Source organism: Boeremia exigua (genome assembly GCF_020726555.1).
Source record: "Boeremia exigua strain MPI-SDFR-AT-0100 chromosome Unknown C7974scaffold_2, whole genome shotgun sequence".
NCBI classification, from domain to species: domain Eukaryota; kingdom Fungi; phylum Ascomycota; class Dothideomycetes; order Pleosporales; family Didymellaceae; genus Boeremia; species Boeremia exigua.
In genome coordinates, this window is record NW_025763519.1 from 2841272 (window position 1) to 2855131 (window position 13860).

The following is a 13860-nucleotide window of genomic DNA, read 5'->3' on the forward strand; positions in this document are numbered from 1 at the left end:
CACCGCGCGCTGCAGGCGCTCGGCCTGCACTGCTGTTTGCAAGCGAGCGCTGAAAGATTGATCTTTTAAGAGTGCGGCGAGTGCGATACGCAGGGGTTCGTGGAAATTGTCAGAGGACGGGGGGTTGGTACAACTAGTTCGTGTAGGGTATAGTGTGTAAAGAAGGCGGTTAGGGAATGGGAATATTCTGAACCCGGGACTTCAGTTTTTTTGATTGTACAAGTGTGGTGTGAGTCGGCGGTGGTTGTGGTACTCGTGCCTTCTCCGCGCTCTCGCTTTCCTTCTGGCTACCTCCTAGACCAACGGCAGTCACGGCTGCTGCCACCCCGCCGAATCATTCATCTCACAACCAGCATTCCTCAAGAGCACTCCGCAGATGCGCACGCTCCAACCCACCTCATCGAAACTCTCTATGTCATCCCTAGACCCGTGCTCTAACACCGGTCACAAGCAAGCGAGGTCACTCACTCCATCACCACGTCCTCTCAAGCTCAAACATCACCCACGACTGCAACAAGAGCTTCAATCCCAAGGCCCCGATCTCACTATTTGCTGTGCTAGAAGCGCCTGCTCTGCATCACTTACGATATAGGAGTCAGCAACAGCAGGGTCAGCGACGATGCCCCAGTCGTTCGATGATCGATGGCCAGGAGTTGGGTCTACACGCTACAGGGTAGACTGCAGACTGCGCTACAGATGTGTGCTCATGTTCACAGGTAATTGGCATGCTTGCTTGATAGCATCGGATGACGCAGAACATGGAGCGCTTCACGCCCAGTGTGGGAGTATGGTACAACTTTGATGTTGTTTCGATCATGAATCATGCCCAGCTAACATAGCATGCTCGCAGAGCACCGTGAAGTAGCCTGGCAGTTCTACAGTGGGAGGCTCAGCAAATTACTTAGCACGACAAGCACGTGTGAGACGCAGAAGCCAGCACTGTATGTGAGTACGATCATGTCGGGTCACAGATCCTGCAACACACCACTGATGGGGTCTTCAAATAGTGCCTGTCCTTTCAATGCGGATCGTTTGTCACAGATTGCTTTGCACGCTTTATAGGTGAGTCGACCTCTCTGCGTGCTCGGAAATCCTAACACTTTTGCAATTACCAAAAAATCTACGGTTACGAAGAGATTTTAGAAGACTTTATCCATAATTAGTACTCACTCGTACAAGACGGCGCTGATTGTCTATCTAGACACTGTCCCGTCGTCACCTTGTATCACAAAATCCACAGACCAGATCAAAATCGGCGGTTCTATTCCCCAGGAGGTCAGAGACTCGAGTCACAATGCAGACCACTAAGACACCTGACAAGGAGAAGAAGGCTCCACGGCAAAAGCTCGCGGAGGCTGTAAGCAAATTCACAGCCCGGCTTTGGGACCGGAACCCAGTCCAGATTCCGGACACCGTCGACGAAAAGCAGCAATACACGAGTCCCTGCCAATGGGATATTATCGACAAAATTGAGCCTGAGACAATTGTCGCAGTCGTGCGCTCTGCCCTTGTAAAGCGCAACTGCGCATACAGCAAGGCCCGTATGTTTTTTCTTTTCTATAATCGGAGCGAATTCAACAAGTCCTTCGTCGTCCAGACACGCAACCCCGACTCGCACAAGCTCGAGTGCTGGGCCGTCAAAATCCCCGGCTGCGGTACCCCTGATGTCTGGAACGCAGAATATGCGCAATTACTCACGCAAGAAGTGCAGACGCTGGGCCTCATTGCCACATACGCCAACGTGCCTGCCCCAGTCGTCATCGACCACTCCCCCACGCTAGACAACACCTTTGGGTTCCCGTACATCGTCACGACAGACCCGCACGGCCAACACATGGGGTTGATATGGTTCGACGAGCCCGGCGTACCTACACCACCAGAGAAAGAGCAGGGGCGCCTCACCTGTCTGCGCTCGTTGGCGCGGCAGATGACCGAGCTGGATAAACTACAGTTCGCTCAGATTGGCGCCCCCATGTTCGATCCGCACACAGCCCCGGTTGAAAACTGCAAGGACATTGAGGCCGAACGCCTCCCCGTCGGCCCTTGCGTCGCCTGGCCCTACAGCGACTCACACGAGACCATCATGTTGATCGGTCCCTTCCCTTCAATTCAAGCCTTGGTCCAAGCCGCACTCGCAATGCCGAACAACTTCGACCTCCGTGACAAACCCGGGTCCCTTCCCAGCTTCCCACTGACACGCGCCCAATATCGCGACCGTGGCACCGCCAAATTCCTTAGCATCCTCCTCGCACATCCCAGCTTCCACTCCTCGCCCACCGAAACATTCGTCCTGACCCAGCCCCATCTCGACGCGGATAACGTGTTCATCTCGCCCTCAGGCACCGTAACCGCCATCCTAGGTTGGGAAAACGTCATCGCCGGCAGGCGGTGCACCGCACACGCCTCCGCTCCCTCCTTCCTCGAAGAAGATTGGACTTTCGCTCCCGGATGGCCGATGTTCCCTAGTTGGCGTGCGCCGTACTACCGTACCATGTGGGCGGCAGCGCTCGTCGAAGCAGGGAACTCGGATGCGCAGGTTGCAAGCAAGAGTCATATTTGCGATGCGATATCTCGGGTGCTGTGGAATAATAGGGAATACACGAGTTGGTTGCTGACGCGGGTGGTGTGCGAGATGGGGTTGCAGGTGAGTGTGGATGAACTGGTGGAGTTGCTGGGGATGGGGTGTGTGGCGACGGAGAACATGCTGCGGGAGAAGGTGGATGATATTTTGAGGCCTGAGATGCCGCCAGAGGGATTTTTGGAGCACGTTGAGGCGCAGATTGCGGACGCGATTGTGCGAGAGTGGATGGCGGGCTTTGATGGGTTGCTGGAGTGAGAGACGCGTACTTGGCTGTAGTGGAGAACTTTACAGTAGTGTTTGAAGATGTTTGTAAGTCAGTAATTTAATTGGAGACTGCTGCTAAAGAGTACTACAAGCTAGGGACAGCTAAATACCTCCTAGCTACCTACAGTCGACAGAACAAGTGCCATCCGTCTTCTCCACAAACCAAAAGATACTCAGCGTCTGTACGTGTGTACCAAAGCACCAACAAAGTTTTTGAAAACATCAACAATACATGCATCATGCGGTAACGCGTCCCACCAAATTTCAAGTTTGTAGGTGGTATATACCGTCACGCGAACGGGTGACGTCAGCGCGCTTCACATCCAGACCACGCATCAAAACCACCACACCACCACACACCACCATGGCCTAACGCACCCAGCCCGCGTGTCCCGGACACCAGCATCACTCAATTCACCAAAAAACACCACACACGCCCATCATGGCCGTCGACACCACCACCGACCCCTCCCCCTCGGACCTCAAGCAAATCGCCTCCAACGCCGACGCCCCCGAGGCCAAACTCCGCGCCGCCGCCGCCCAGGCCGACGCCGCCCTGTCCTCCCTCCAGCAAGCCTCCTCCCTCCGCACCGCGGCAGCCACCATCCGCGACCCGGCCAAGCGCGAAAAGTACCTGCGCGATGCGTACAACGCGGAGATCGAGGCGCACGGCAACAGCAAGAAAGCGCGTATGCTGCAGTCGGGGGCTTTTCAGGGCGGCGTAGGGGGCGCGGGGATCGGAGCGGTTGTTGCGGGGGGTTTGGGGACCGTGGTCGGGACGCTGGTTGGAGGCGTGACGGCGTTGCCGGCGACGGCTGTTGGGGGGCTGGTCGGGGTGGGGGTGGGGTTGGGGCATGGGAGTTGGATTAAGTTGGGGAAGGTGGGGGAGGGTAAGGATGGGGAAAAGCAAGACAAGAAAGGGGAGGAGAAGGAGGGGAAGGAAGGGGAGCCCGAGGGTGGCGATGAGAACAAGGAGAATGAGGAGCCCGAGAACGTCGATGTCGAAGACGCAGTCCCGAATCCAGAGTTGCTACGGCAAGCGGCCGAGGATATCGAGAAGGCGAGAGCGGAAGGGAAGCTCGAGTCCGAAGACGGTGCGCCAGCGGAGAAAGAGCGCAAGAAGCCGCGCAAGCTGGACAGGCAGCTCAGCGAGTCGCAGCAGCCTGGCCAGCCCGACCAGCCCAAGCCGGAGAGGAGGAAGCCGCGCAAGATCGAGGTGCGCAGCAAGCCGGAGGCGCGGGCGGTGTGAGTGTGGTTCAAAAGCAGCAGTGTACAGTCTCGTTTGGCGTAAAAGCATAGCGGCATCAGCGATATTAGTCGGTTCGTACAACCATCAGCGATATTAGTCGGTTTGTACAACGCCTTCAATTAAGAAACAATACAGCCAGCCTCCACCTCCTTGCTTAGATCATCACCCTGCGCCTCTACGCTTAGATCATCACCCTCCACCTCCTTGCTCAGATCGTCACCCTCCACCTCTTCACTTAGATCACTCTCCGCCTCCTTACTCAGATCATCCCCCTCCACCTCCGCAGCTAGCGCCGTCCGATATGCATCCCACTCCTCCGGCCTCCGCCTGCTCCCGCTCGTATCCACTATCGTATCCACTACCACCCGCCGCCGCCGCGGGCTAACGTGCCGCTCGTGCACCACCATGTCTACGACGACATGTGCACGTGCAGGCAGCTGGTGTATGCGGCGCGGCGCCGTGCGCAGAATACTCCGCAGCGGCAGCGGAACAGGCGCTGAGACCCGCACTGACGGACGGAACAGCGAATCGACGTCCGCGTCAGCACGCACATACGCATGCGGATCAAACACCACCCTCGCACCACCACAGCGGCGTTTCCGCCTCGGCACGCCCTCGCCATCCGCCCCCTCGCCATCCTCCCCCTCGCCATCCTCCCCCTCGCCCTCGCTCTCGCTCTCAGCCTCTCCCCCAGCGCCGTCGTCGTCCATCCCCACGCCCGCAAGAAACGCCCGCTGCGCCGCCGTCACCTCAATCACCGCCCGCCGGTCCGCCCAGTAGTCCTCGGGCCCCGGCCACCCCTCCAGCACCGCGCCCTGCATCATCAACCCGCGCCCGCGCGCCCGCCGGCCCGCAACCCGCTCGTTGCGCCCGAACGCGGCGCGCTCGCGGCCCCACTTCTCCAGCGCTGCGCCTGCGCTCCACGGCCGCGCCGCCTCAGCCTGTCCCGTCACGTCCTCACCCCCCTGCCCCTGTCCCTGCCCCAGACTATCCCTCGCCCCCTCCCTCTCCCGCTCCCACGCCTCCTCCTCACCCCTTAGCACCTCCAGCCCCCTAACCACCCTCAGCACCCCCGTCCTCGCGCGCGGATAACTCAGCCCCCCCGCCCCATCCACATGCTGAATCCCATTCGACCCGCGCGCCCGCTTGCGGCCAGACACGAACGCGCACAGCTGGCGGCTCGTTTCCGCGGCCGTCGCGTCGGCGATGCCGGCTAGCGAGGTCTGCCAGGGGGTGCTGCCGCCGTGGGCGAGGAGGGTGGTGGAGGGGGCGTGGAAGTGGGTCAGGGACTGGGTGAGGGTGCAGAGGGGGCAGAGGGGGGTGGGGGGGTGGGCGTGCGCGGGGTGGCGGGGGTGGGTGCATGTGTTTGGGGAGGGAGGGGGTGGTGTTGTGGGTAGTGCAGGGTTGGGGGCGTTGCGCTGGGTGCTGGCGGGCGATGGCGAGGGCGGTTCTGCGGGCCCGCGCTGTATGCTTGCTGGGGGTGTTGAGGGCGGGTCTGCGGGTCTGCTCTGGCTGCTGGCTGGAGAAGGCGAGCCCGGTTCTGGACTCTCTCGCTGGGTTGTGCCAGAGATTGGCGGAGAGCGAGTCTGCGAGCGTGTCTGCGCGCGCGTCGTGCGTCTTGAGTTCGTTCCTGGGCTTGACTTCATTCCGGGTCGTTGTATTATATGGTAAGCAAGAAAAAGTAAATATATGCACAACTAGAAACGTAAATGCATCAATAGTAGAACCTCCTCGGGCAGCTCGCAGCGATCATATCGTTTTGCTTGAGCACAGCACTGTGCACCGCACTGTGCATCACACACACAAAGACATAAAGCAACACCAGAAGAGATTTTTTAAGTGGCAAATAACAATCGCATTGTTTGGGGAAAATATATACACTGTCTAAGACAAAGAATCTACACCAATCTACACCAATCTAAGCATCAACGCACTCCCAGCTGGTAAGCAGGTTCGCGTCACCCTCGCCCTTGTACTGGTTGCGCTTGGGGTACTTGCAGTGGGCGCGCTGGAACTGGACACCGAGGCTCTGCGTGTCGTTGACGTACTTGGTGCCAATGAGCGTCTCGGGCGCATTGCCCTTCTCGACCCAGTCGACGATGGCCATCAGGATGTTCTCCTTGGGGTCGTAGGTGGTGAATTCAGCGCCGCTGGCCTGGCCGATGGCGTGGGCACCGTCGCCGCCGCTGCAGTGGGCAGTACCGCTGACGGTGAAGTAGCGGTAGAACTCGTCGAGCTCGGCGGGCGAGAGGCCCATGGTGGAGCTCACGTGTTCGTAGTAGCGGGGCGAGTTGGCGCTGGAGATAATGGCGTCCATGGCGCCGTGCCAGTGGAGGATCTTGGTGTGCTTCTGGGCCTCGCTGAGGTCGCCGTTCCAGGTCTGGATGTTGTAGGGGTTGATGCGGGCGGCGTTGTCGTAGTCAGTTCCGCTCAGCGTGGCTGGGTCCCATGTTGAGTCGTTGTAGATGGCGTATCTGTACCAGTCTGTGGTGTAGGGGAACGGACGTCCTCCGAGGAAGACTCCAGAAGCAACAATTTCCGCACCGGGTTGCAGACGCGGGTAAACGAGATCACCAGCATCGTTGTAGATTGGCGAGAGTACTTTCTCGACGGTCTCAACTTGCGTGGCAGTCAGGCAAGAGCTTCCGTTGGTGCTACCGGTGCACAGCAGGCCGGCCGGATCATAGTTGCAAAGCGCAGGGTACTCAATGACGCCATCAGCGAAGCCATCGAGCAGATCACACTGCTTGATCACATCAGCATGTACTGTCACCCACTGCGCGCGAGTGAGGAAGGCGTCGGAGGTGTTGTCTCCAGTAGCACGGAAGAAGGAGCCACTCCAGGAAGTAAGGTTGTTGAACGAAAGAGCAGGTGCGCCTGCTACAATGCCGTCAAACTCCTCAGAAAAGTCCTGCGCGGCTTTGAATCCCTGTCGGCCACCAGTCGAGCAACCAAAGTAGTACGACTTGTCGTGGGCCTTGCCGTAGAACTGCTTGGTGATCTGCTTGCCAACTTTCGTGCCGGTTTGGAGCCTGCATCGGTCAGATTTTTCTGGTCTTTCTTATTACAGTGGTACTTACGCGCGGTACGCAAAGTCGTGAACAACCTGTCCACGGTTGTAGAAAGGCGCGCCAGACGTTCCGTTGTGGCCGTTATTAGTTCCAGCAGACGCGAAGCCTGCACCGGAAGTGTACGCCAGATCCTGGTACTTGATACAACCGTTCAATCCACCATTGCCTGGTTTTGTCAGTTATCATAACCCAGTATCCCACGGCACTTCCTCTTACCTGTGCTGAGATACCGCCCCGTCCAGTTGGACGGGAGCCATGCCTCCATGTTGAAACCAGAGGAATTAGACGTCGAGACATAGGCCGCAATTCGGCAGATGTCAGCAGGGACGAGCTGGAAATTCTGCGTGCACGTCGCGTCGTTGTCCGGGAAAGTCAGGTTTGTTCCGGCGGCAACGAATTCGGAGAAGTACACGACGCCATTTTCGATCTCGAGCTTGGAAGCGATGGAGGCGCAGGCAGAGCTGAAGTCGGCTGGCTTCGTGGAGTTGTGGCCGCCTGGCTTCGTGGCGGAGGAGCACGCCGAAGGCTTTGGCCTCGAGGGCGATGAGACGGCCAGGGAAGCGCTCAGCAGCGCTGCCCATACAGATTGTTCAAACTTCATCTTGATTTGAGGAGGAGGGATTGTGCTTGCGCTTACCTCGTGGGTTGAAGGATGGCTTTTGTACTTGAGCGCTCAACATTGATCAGTCAAATATCAGTATCATCGGTCCTATACGCCTGTTTAGCTGCAGGAACCTTCTAAAGAGTGGGGTCCCGCAAGTGTTTCGTGCATCACAGCCCAGGATGATCGGTATGGTAGCCTTCTTGAGCTTAAAAAACAGTTCCATCCCTGTTATGACGAACTTGCGCTAACTTCCCCTCAAAGTGGCTGATAGCCGGCACTTTCGCACCTGCCAGTGGGGCATTAGTGGACGCGTGTTTGCATAATTCTCCAACCAGAAGAGCCGGTTATACATTCAGCCATAGGTGCCTGTGCGGATGTGTACTTAAATTTCGCTTGAAACGGAACAGGACCGAGGACAAAATCCCGTCGGCATTGAACCACGGAGATGAGTTCGGAACGACCTGAGCCGTTCCGGAACATGTCACGTGATAATGAGCATCATCGCACCTGCTTCACGCCATGTCAGGATCTACCGAAAATTGCATCCAACATGCCTTGAGTCCTATTGCACTCTCTGTGTGCAGTATGATGTGTTTGTGCTTTGTTACAGTCCATGGCGTGCCTTGATCGCGTCTGCAGCCTTCTCTGCACCAGCGTAGATGCTAGCTTGGGGACCACCGCCGACGACAAGTGGCCAGATGCTTGCATCTACGACACTGAGCCTCTTTGTACCATGTACTCTGTTTTGTGGATCAACAACGCCGCCGTCTTTCCGGCTCATCATTGCGGCTGTGCAGCATTGATGAGCGTTGCTTGGTGCAAGAGCCTTCTTGATAGCTGCCTTAATCTCGTTCGTGCTGTTCACACCAGGGGCTGGGAATGTTTCTATAGGGCCGAGCACAGACATTGCTGGGGTTGACATGAGCTCGCGATTCCTTCTGTAGATAGCGTGCAGGATCTCGAGGTCGGTCGGGTCCGTAAGAGCGCCATAATCGATCAGGGGCGAAATGAAAATTGATGTCGAATTGATTGCAATGGATCCACGACTGAAAGGGCGAGTCATGTATATACTGGTCTCGGGACCCGTGTTCCAAGACACGCCGCCGACGACTGCAGTGTTGATGGTCTCCTGTATGGCTTCTCGTTGCTTTGTGAATCCACGAAGAACGGTGAGGTCAGGATTACCACCCAACAGGACTGCAGGGTTTTGAGCTTTGGCTAGATCTATAATTGAGGAACTGTTGGCCGTCCAGCCTGAGAGGGATAGTTGGATCATGAGGTTGCCAGTCGTAGCAGTGAGATCGTATGCGCTCGGCCTGCCAGTATTGTACAGAGCCCGTTGTTCAGTCGCAAATGTAGCATTATTCTGCAAGGAACCACTATTTGGAAAGTGGTTAGAAGTGTCTGCAGTGGTGTCAGCGTCCCGAGCAGACGTGGCAGTGATGCGTTCGCATACAATTGTAATTGACCTTCAGCACCAGATGATCTTGCAGATTCTGGCCCACACCAGGAAGGTCAACAACAGACCTAATGCCAAACCTTTTCAAGTAAGCCGCGCTGCCAACGCCTGATAATTGCAGAATTTGTGGGGAATGGACTGCTCCAGCCGCTACAATTACCTCTTTTCTGGCAATCACAGTCTTATGAATCGAATTCGCAACGCCTATGAACTCGACGCCAACAGCAGCATTAGCTTTGAATAAGACACGCGACACGGCAGTATTGGTTAGGATATGGTAGTTGGGCCTCGCAATGTCTTGGTCGAATCGGTTGACCCGCGCAGAAGACCTTGTCTGAGCTTTCGCGTCGATAGAGCGCTGGAGGCGAAAAATGCCCTGGGCATTCCCGTTACCTGGATCCTGTGCTGGCTGTATGCCCATGCTGATAGCTCCGTTGTAGAAGTTGGCTAGACTTGCAATCAGTCTTGATGGCTTTCCGAAGCCAAGCGTACTCACCGCTTCCGGGATAATCGTACGGTGCGTAGCTTGTTTGTACTGGCCCATTGAATCCATGTGCTGAGTCCTCCCAGGTGATGTTATGATCTGCTGCGTACTGCAGATCTGGTCGGCTGAAAGTTTCGCTTTTTTTAAAGTATGGTAACATATCCTCCCACGACCACCCTTGAGCACCTAACATCTCGCAAGTGTCGTAGAAGCTTGCATCAGATCTGTGGAAGAACATGGCGTTGACGACAGAGCCTCCCCCAACGACACGACCGCATGGTACACCGTACGACGTACCTTCCAATGCAGCTTGTGGAGTGCTCATAAGAGGAAGCCAGAGGTAAGGCACGGGAAAGTATGCACCTGGCACCATGACCCCATCTTCGCGCTGGTCAAGTGGGCCGTACTCGATAACGAGTACTGTGACTGGAGCGCGGTCTGAGTGGTTGCGCTTTCTGCGGTGTGGTGTGTATGCCTACCGTTGGGGTTCTCAGTCAATCGATCGGCTACTGTCAGTCCTGCGATGCCCCCGCCAGCAACTACGAAATCATAGGAACTTTCGGTGTTTAGTTCCTGGGCTTCGATGATCGTTGCGTATCGTCCGAGTCGAATCGTTGCTTGAACTGTGCCAGCTAGGACAAGATAGGCCAGGGCATTCCGCATCATGTCAATAATTCAAGGCAGGCAGTATAATCAAGGATGTATAAAATCGAATGTCGAACTTGACGAGGAGTTCGACGCTTGAGTCTGACAGACTGGGAACTCCCCAAGCAACATGCAGGGGCCGGCGGGAACAGGGGTCGTAAAAGGTCAAAGCTCCCTTCGTACATGCTGACACTTGGCGTCGCGAATTGTACATCGGACTATTTCACAGAGATGTCTTCGCTGCGTCGAAGCCGTTGAAGACATTGAAGAATCGTCTTTAAGTTAGCTTGCGTCGGATCGACGGCTGGAAGGGCGGCCCGGATCTATTTCGGCGCGAACCTGTGGCTTCCCCCTCGTCGGAGCACGTCACTAGTCGTTCATGATCAGCCCTTCATCAATAAACTTCGAAGGTCGACATTGATATTGATCGTGTCGATGGGCAATGCGGAATTCTCGATTTGAAGGGTATTTCCACGTTGTTGGCATCGAAACTTTCATTTTCCAGCGCCAAACGATCTTCCAACTCGGGCATTCTCAGTTTGAATCTGTGAGGACGATAACCTGCAGATGAATGAGTGGTGGAATGCACGACATTCGTCTTCTGTGTCTGCGTTTTTGAGGTGTCTATATGTAGACAGCGAGAGAACTTGGGATGTGTCAGCATTCCCCCAAGCTGACAGCTACTGTAGGTGTCTCCTTCGATCTGCATCTCAGACTTGTTCTAACATGCAACTTACACCGCCCGTTAACGATTGAACATCAGTCCTCGGAAGTCGTCCAGTCCAAGAGAGGAGAGTGTTCACCAGTAAGCTCTAATCTGCACGCGACGCTGGCGTCGTGCATCACCCGACCCGTCTGTTCTGTAGACAAGGTGGAAGTATCCTACCTCGGTGAGCCCGGTGAATATACAAACCAACGTGGTAGGTGTGCCGAATGCCGGAATTTCAGCCCCAGCGTACTGCTGAGAGACAGAATTGTTCTCTTTGATATCGGAGATCCAGTCTTGGGGTTTGTACGCTATTAAGGTATAATGTATCATTCAAGCTGTCAGAGGTACAGAGCTCAAAAATTTGTACTTGTAGCAGAGATAAGGCTGAACTGCGGTGTGTCCGCGATGATCTGCGAATCCACGAGTCGGAGCTGGCTCCGCCGTAAGACATCTGGGAGAGCTAACCTTGAGATCCAACCCGTAGCAAACCAGATCACAGTCTATCATGCAGGCTTACGTACGCCACCGGTTTCATGGCTGGTTGACTATGAACGGGGAGCGCGGATCCAAGTTCCGTGGTTTTGATATACCTTTCAACGCTCATCCGTTTCATCACGTCCAAATCTCAGCCCTTCTACTACGATCATGATCCTTAACAATGTTATCGATACCTGTACATACGATAGTAATCGTGATCTTTCTGCAGTTCAACAACTTTCTTGTGTCTGCACACCCACTGGACCAAGCTCTATATGCTCCTCGAGACCAACCCCCTTCCGTGCAGTTTGGCGAACATGTACAAGGTCGTACAACCGTTGTGGTATTCTGCCTGATTTACGCAATCTTACTCGCTTTGGCTCAAGGTAGGATCGAATGTCTACTATTTTTAGCCTAACTGGTCAAAACGGACCGTTAACATCTCCAAGGTTATCGAGCTGGTCGAACTTCTGGTCGGAAAACGCGGGCGAGGTTCTCTGATTACCTTATTTGGGGACAAGGGATCGTCAGTACTGCCATGATTTTCAATGTTGGTATCAGCTCCGCAGGACTCGGACTTGCCACAGACGCACAATGTTACAGAGCAATACGAGTATGTATTGCCATGTACGGAGCCGCAAAAATTGCATTGTAAGTCCATCGCATCTTCATTTAGTTGAGGAACATCTGACATCGTATCCAGATATCTATTCTTGCTTGAACGAGTTCACATTGTACGAGCACCCTTTATTGATCGATTCCGGGATCGCGTGTGGGTCGTTGGTGCGATCCTAACCGTTGGAGGCTTTTGTGGACTCATGGGCTTTCAGTACGTCTCACCAAACGCGCGTCTGTCGCGTAAAGATGGGTTATGTGTAATCGGCATTCAACCGGATTCTGGAATCGCGGTCATTGCGTTGGATACGGTTATCAACGTAGCCTTGACTGGCATCTTCATCTGGCAGTTGCGCCCAGTTCTGGGCTCTCTCGTGCCATCACAGCTCAGCGACACCTCTAGTTCCCTCAGATCAGCAGGACGGACCATCGTGAATCTGTCCAGACGTTCAAGCAACGTTATGGAACAGTCGTCGTCTCGGGCCAATTCTCAGCGCAACTTAAAAATGATGCTTTTTCGCAATGTTGTTGGATCAAGCCTACTGCTCACGACAACAATCGCGGTCAACACTATCTTTCTCAGCTGGCCTCGCGCAACGGCTAGTCATATATGCCTCTTGACGTGCATGACAGACGGTAAGTGCATGGAGCTCTCGGGGAAGGAAAGTCACACTGACGGAGATTATAGTTGTGATGGGCATGCTAGTCACTAATTGGCTGACTGTGCGCGCGACACCGAATTCCAGTGAGAGCTCGAGACAGACTGCAAGTACCTCTGAGAAGAGTGTGATCAGGCGTCTACCAACGCTAGAGGTTGGGCAAATTCCAGACGCTATACAAACTGGCGTTACGAAGCCTGTTCCAGTGGCCAAGGTACAGCGGGAGATATAATTCAACTGAGGTCGTGGTAGAAGCATCTTCGTATAAGTCCGAGCAACACTAAACACTAATAAAACATTCAGGTCATACTATATGATCAGTCACCAACACACGTCTAATTTATACTATACATCCAGTTCAAGCCTGCCTTGATGTGTTGCCGACACCCGTCAGAAGCTCAAATTCGCATCAGCAGTGCCGAGTGCCAACTTCCGTCTCCCTCCTGTTCTCTGCTACTTCATCGTCCAGAACCTCTAGTTCGTACCCTGTCGAGTCGATGTAAAGAGCATCTCACTCTTCTGGCACACAATGACCATGCCAGTTGCGTAGTGTAGAAGTCTCGTCCTGGCTTGAAGCATCTGGATCATCTTGAGCAAGTGATTCTGCGGTATAAGCTCATTCTGATGTTCCCATACATATACAGCACGCGTGATCGACACACATCATCTGAAGTCTCCGTTGTGCCCATGCACTTCCTCTGACATTCCCTCATTGCCCATGTCGTTGGACATCCGTATGGAGTCAGAGAGCTATACATTCGCTCTGGAGCAAGCCGGTAATTGCCTCGTGTATGCGTTGATCTAGCAACAGCACAACATGAATCTGATCATCAGTAGATGAAATGGTTTGGCACGGGCGTAATATTGTTGACAACATGTGGACGAAGTAGCAGTAAGATATAAAGATCAAAAAGGCGCTGTAGATTATGGGGCCGTCTCAGAGAGTCAATGGGGTGTCGAGGGTAGTGGAGTGCTTCGCAGGGAAAACCGCTCGCTTGCTACGAATAAAGTGCTCCGGGAGGTCTTCAAGAAATGTTCCAAGC

General features: G+C 54.8%; 6 protein-coding genes across 6 annotated transcripts; 3 read left to right on the plus strand and 3 right to left on the minus strand.

Annotated features, from left to right (window-relative positions):
- Nucleotides 1-1017: 1017 nt before the first annotated feature.
- C7974DRAFT_115172 (uncharacterized protein) lies at nt 1018-2880 on the plus strand. The gene is made up of 2 exons (XM_046135066.1): nt 1018-1062; nt 1202-2880. The coding sequence occupies exon 2, from the start codon at nt 1295-1297 to the stop codon at nt 2834-2836; it is 1542 nt and encodes a 513-aa protein (XP_046002024.1). The 5' UTR covers nt 1018-1062; nt 1202-1294; the 3' UTR covers nt 2837-2880.
- A 1-nt stretch (nt 2881) lies between these two features.
- C7974DRAFT_447961 (uncharacterized protein) lies at nt 2882-4202 on the plus strand. Its single transcript, XM_046145654.1, has one exon. It carries the CDS (start codon nt 3288-3290, stop codon nt 4092-4094), a length of 807 nt encoding a protein of 268 aa, XP_046002025.1. The 5' UTR covers nt 2882-3287; the 3' UTR covers nt 4095-4202.
- Nucleotides 4203-5997, minus strand: C7974DRAFT_447969 (uncharacterized protein). The gene has a single exon (XM_046145655.1). It carries the CDS (start codon nt 5738-5740, stop codon nt 4214-4216), a length of 1527 nt encoding a protein of 508 aa, XP_046002026.1. The 5' UTR covers nt 5741-5997; the 3' UTR covers nt 4203-4213.
- On the minus strand, nt 5998-8069 carry C7974DRAFT_115203 (Tannase/feruloyl esterase). The gene is made up of 3 exons (XM_046135067.1): nt 7382-8069; nt 7175-7331; nt 5998-7126 (listed from the first exon to the last, which is right to left on the minus strand). The coding sequence occupies exons 1-3, from the start codon at nt 7764-7766 to the stop codon at nt 6013-6015; spliced, it is 1656 nt and encodes a 551-aa protein (XP_046002027.1). The 5' UTR covers nt 7767-8069; the 3' UTR covers nt 5998-6012.
- A 304-nt stretch (nt 8070-8373) lies between these two features.
- C7974DRAFT_431318 (choline dehydrogenase-like protein) lies at nt 8374-10375 on the minus strand (the record flags this gene model as incomplete). The annotated part of the gene is made up of 4 exons (XM_046144768.1): nt 8374-9173; nt 9226-9675; nt 9725-10138; nt 10192-10375. The coding sequence occupies 4 exons, from the start codon at nt 10373-10375 to the stop codon at nt 8374-8376; spliced, it is 1848 nt and encodes a 615-aa protein (XP_046002028.1).
- A 1279-nt stretch (nt 10376-11654) lies between these two features.
- On the plus strand, nt 11655-13151 carry C7974DRAFT_386649 (uncharacterized protein). Its single transcript, XM_046141078.1, has 4 exons — nt 11655-11929; nt 11993-12194; nt 12247-12794; nt 12847-13151. The coding sequence occupies exons 1-4, from the start codon at nt 11725-11727 to the stop codon at nt 13047-13049; spliced, it is 1158 nt and encodes a 385-aa protein (XP_046002029.1). The 5' UTR covers nt 11655-11724; the 3' UTR covers nt 13050-13151.
- The last annotated feature ends 709 nt before the right edge of the window (nt 13152-13860 follow it).

Bases quoted from the DNA above. Each gene is read 5' to 3' on its own strand.
- C7974DRAFT_447961 (XM_046145654.1), top strand. From the start codon at position 3,288: ATGGCCGTCGACACCACCACCGACCCCTCCCCCTCGGACCTCAAGCAA.
- C7974DRAFT_115172 (XM_046135066.1), top strand. From the start codon at position 1,295: ATGCAGACCACTAAGACACCTGACAAGGAGAAGAAGGCTCCACGGCAA.
- C7974DRAFT_447969 (XM_046145655.1), bottom strand. From the start codon at position 5,740: ATGAAGTCAAGCCCAGGAACGAACTCAAGACGCACGACGCGCGCGCAG.
- C7974DRAFT_115203 (XM_046135067.1), bottom strand. From the start codon at position 7,766: ATGAAGTTTGAACAATCTGTATGGGCAGCGCTGCTGAGCGCTTCCCTG. The intron at 7,332-7,381 runs GTAAGAGGAAGT...TGACAAAACCAG, and splicing joins GGGGCGGTATCTCAGCACAG to GCAATGGTGGATTGAACGGT. The intron at 7,127-7,174 runs GTAAGTACCACT...TGACCGATGCAG, and splicing joins CACGACTTTGCGTACCGCGC to GCTCCAAACCGGCACGAAAG.
- C7974DRAFT_386649 (XM_046141078.1), top strand. From the start codon at position 11,725: ATGTTATCGATACCTGTACATACGATAGTAATCGTGATCTTTCTGCAG. The intron at 11,930-11,992 runs GTAGGATCGAAT...AACATCTCCAAG, and splicing joins CTTACTCGCTTTGGCTCAAG to GTTATCGAGCTGGTCGAACT. The intron at 12,795-12,846 runs GTAAGTGCATGG...CGGAGATTATAG, and splicing joins CTTGACGTGCATGACAGACG to TTGTGATGGGCATGCTAGTC.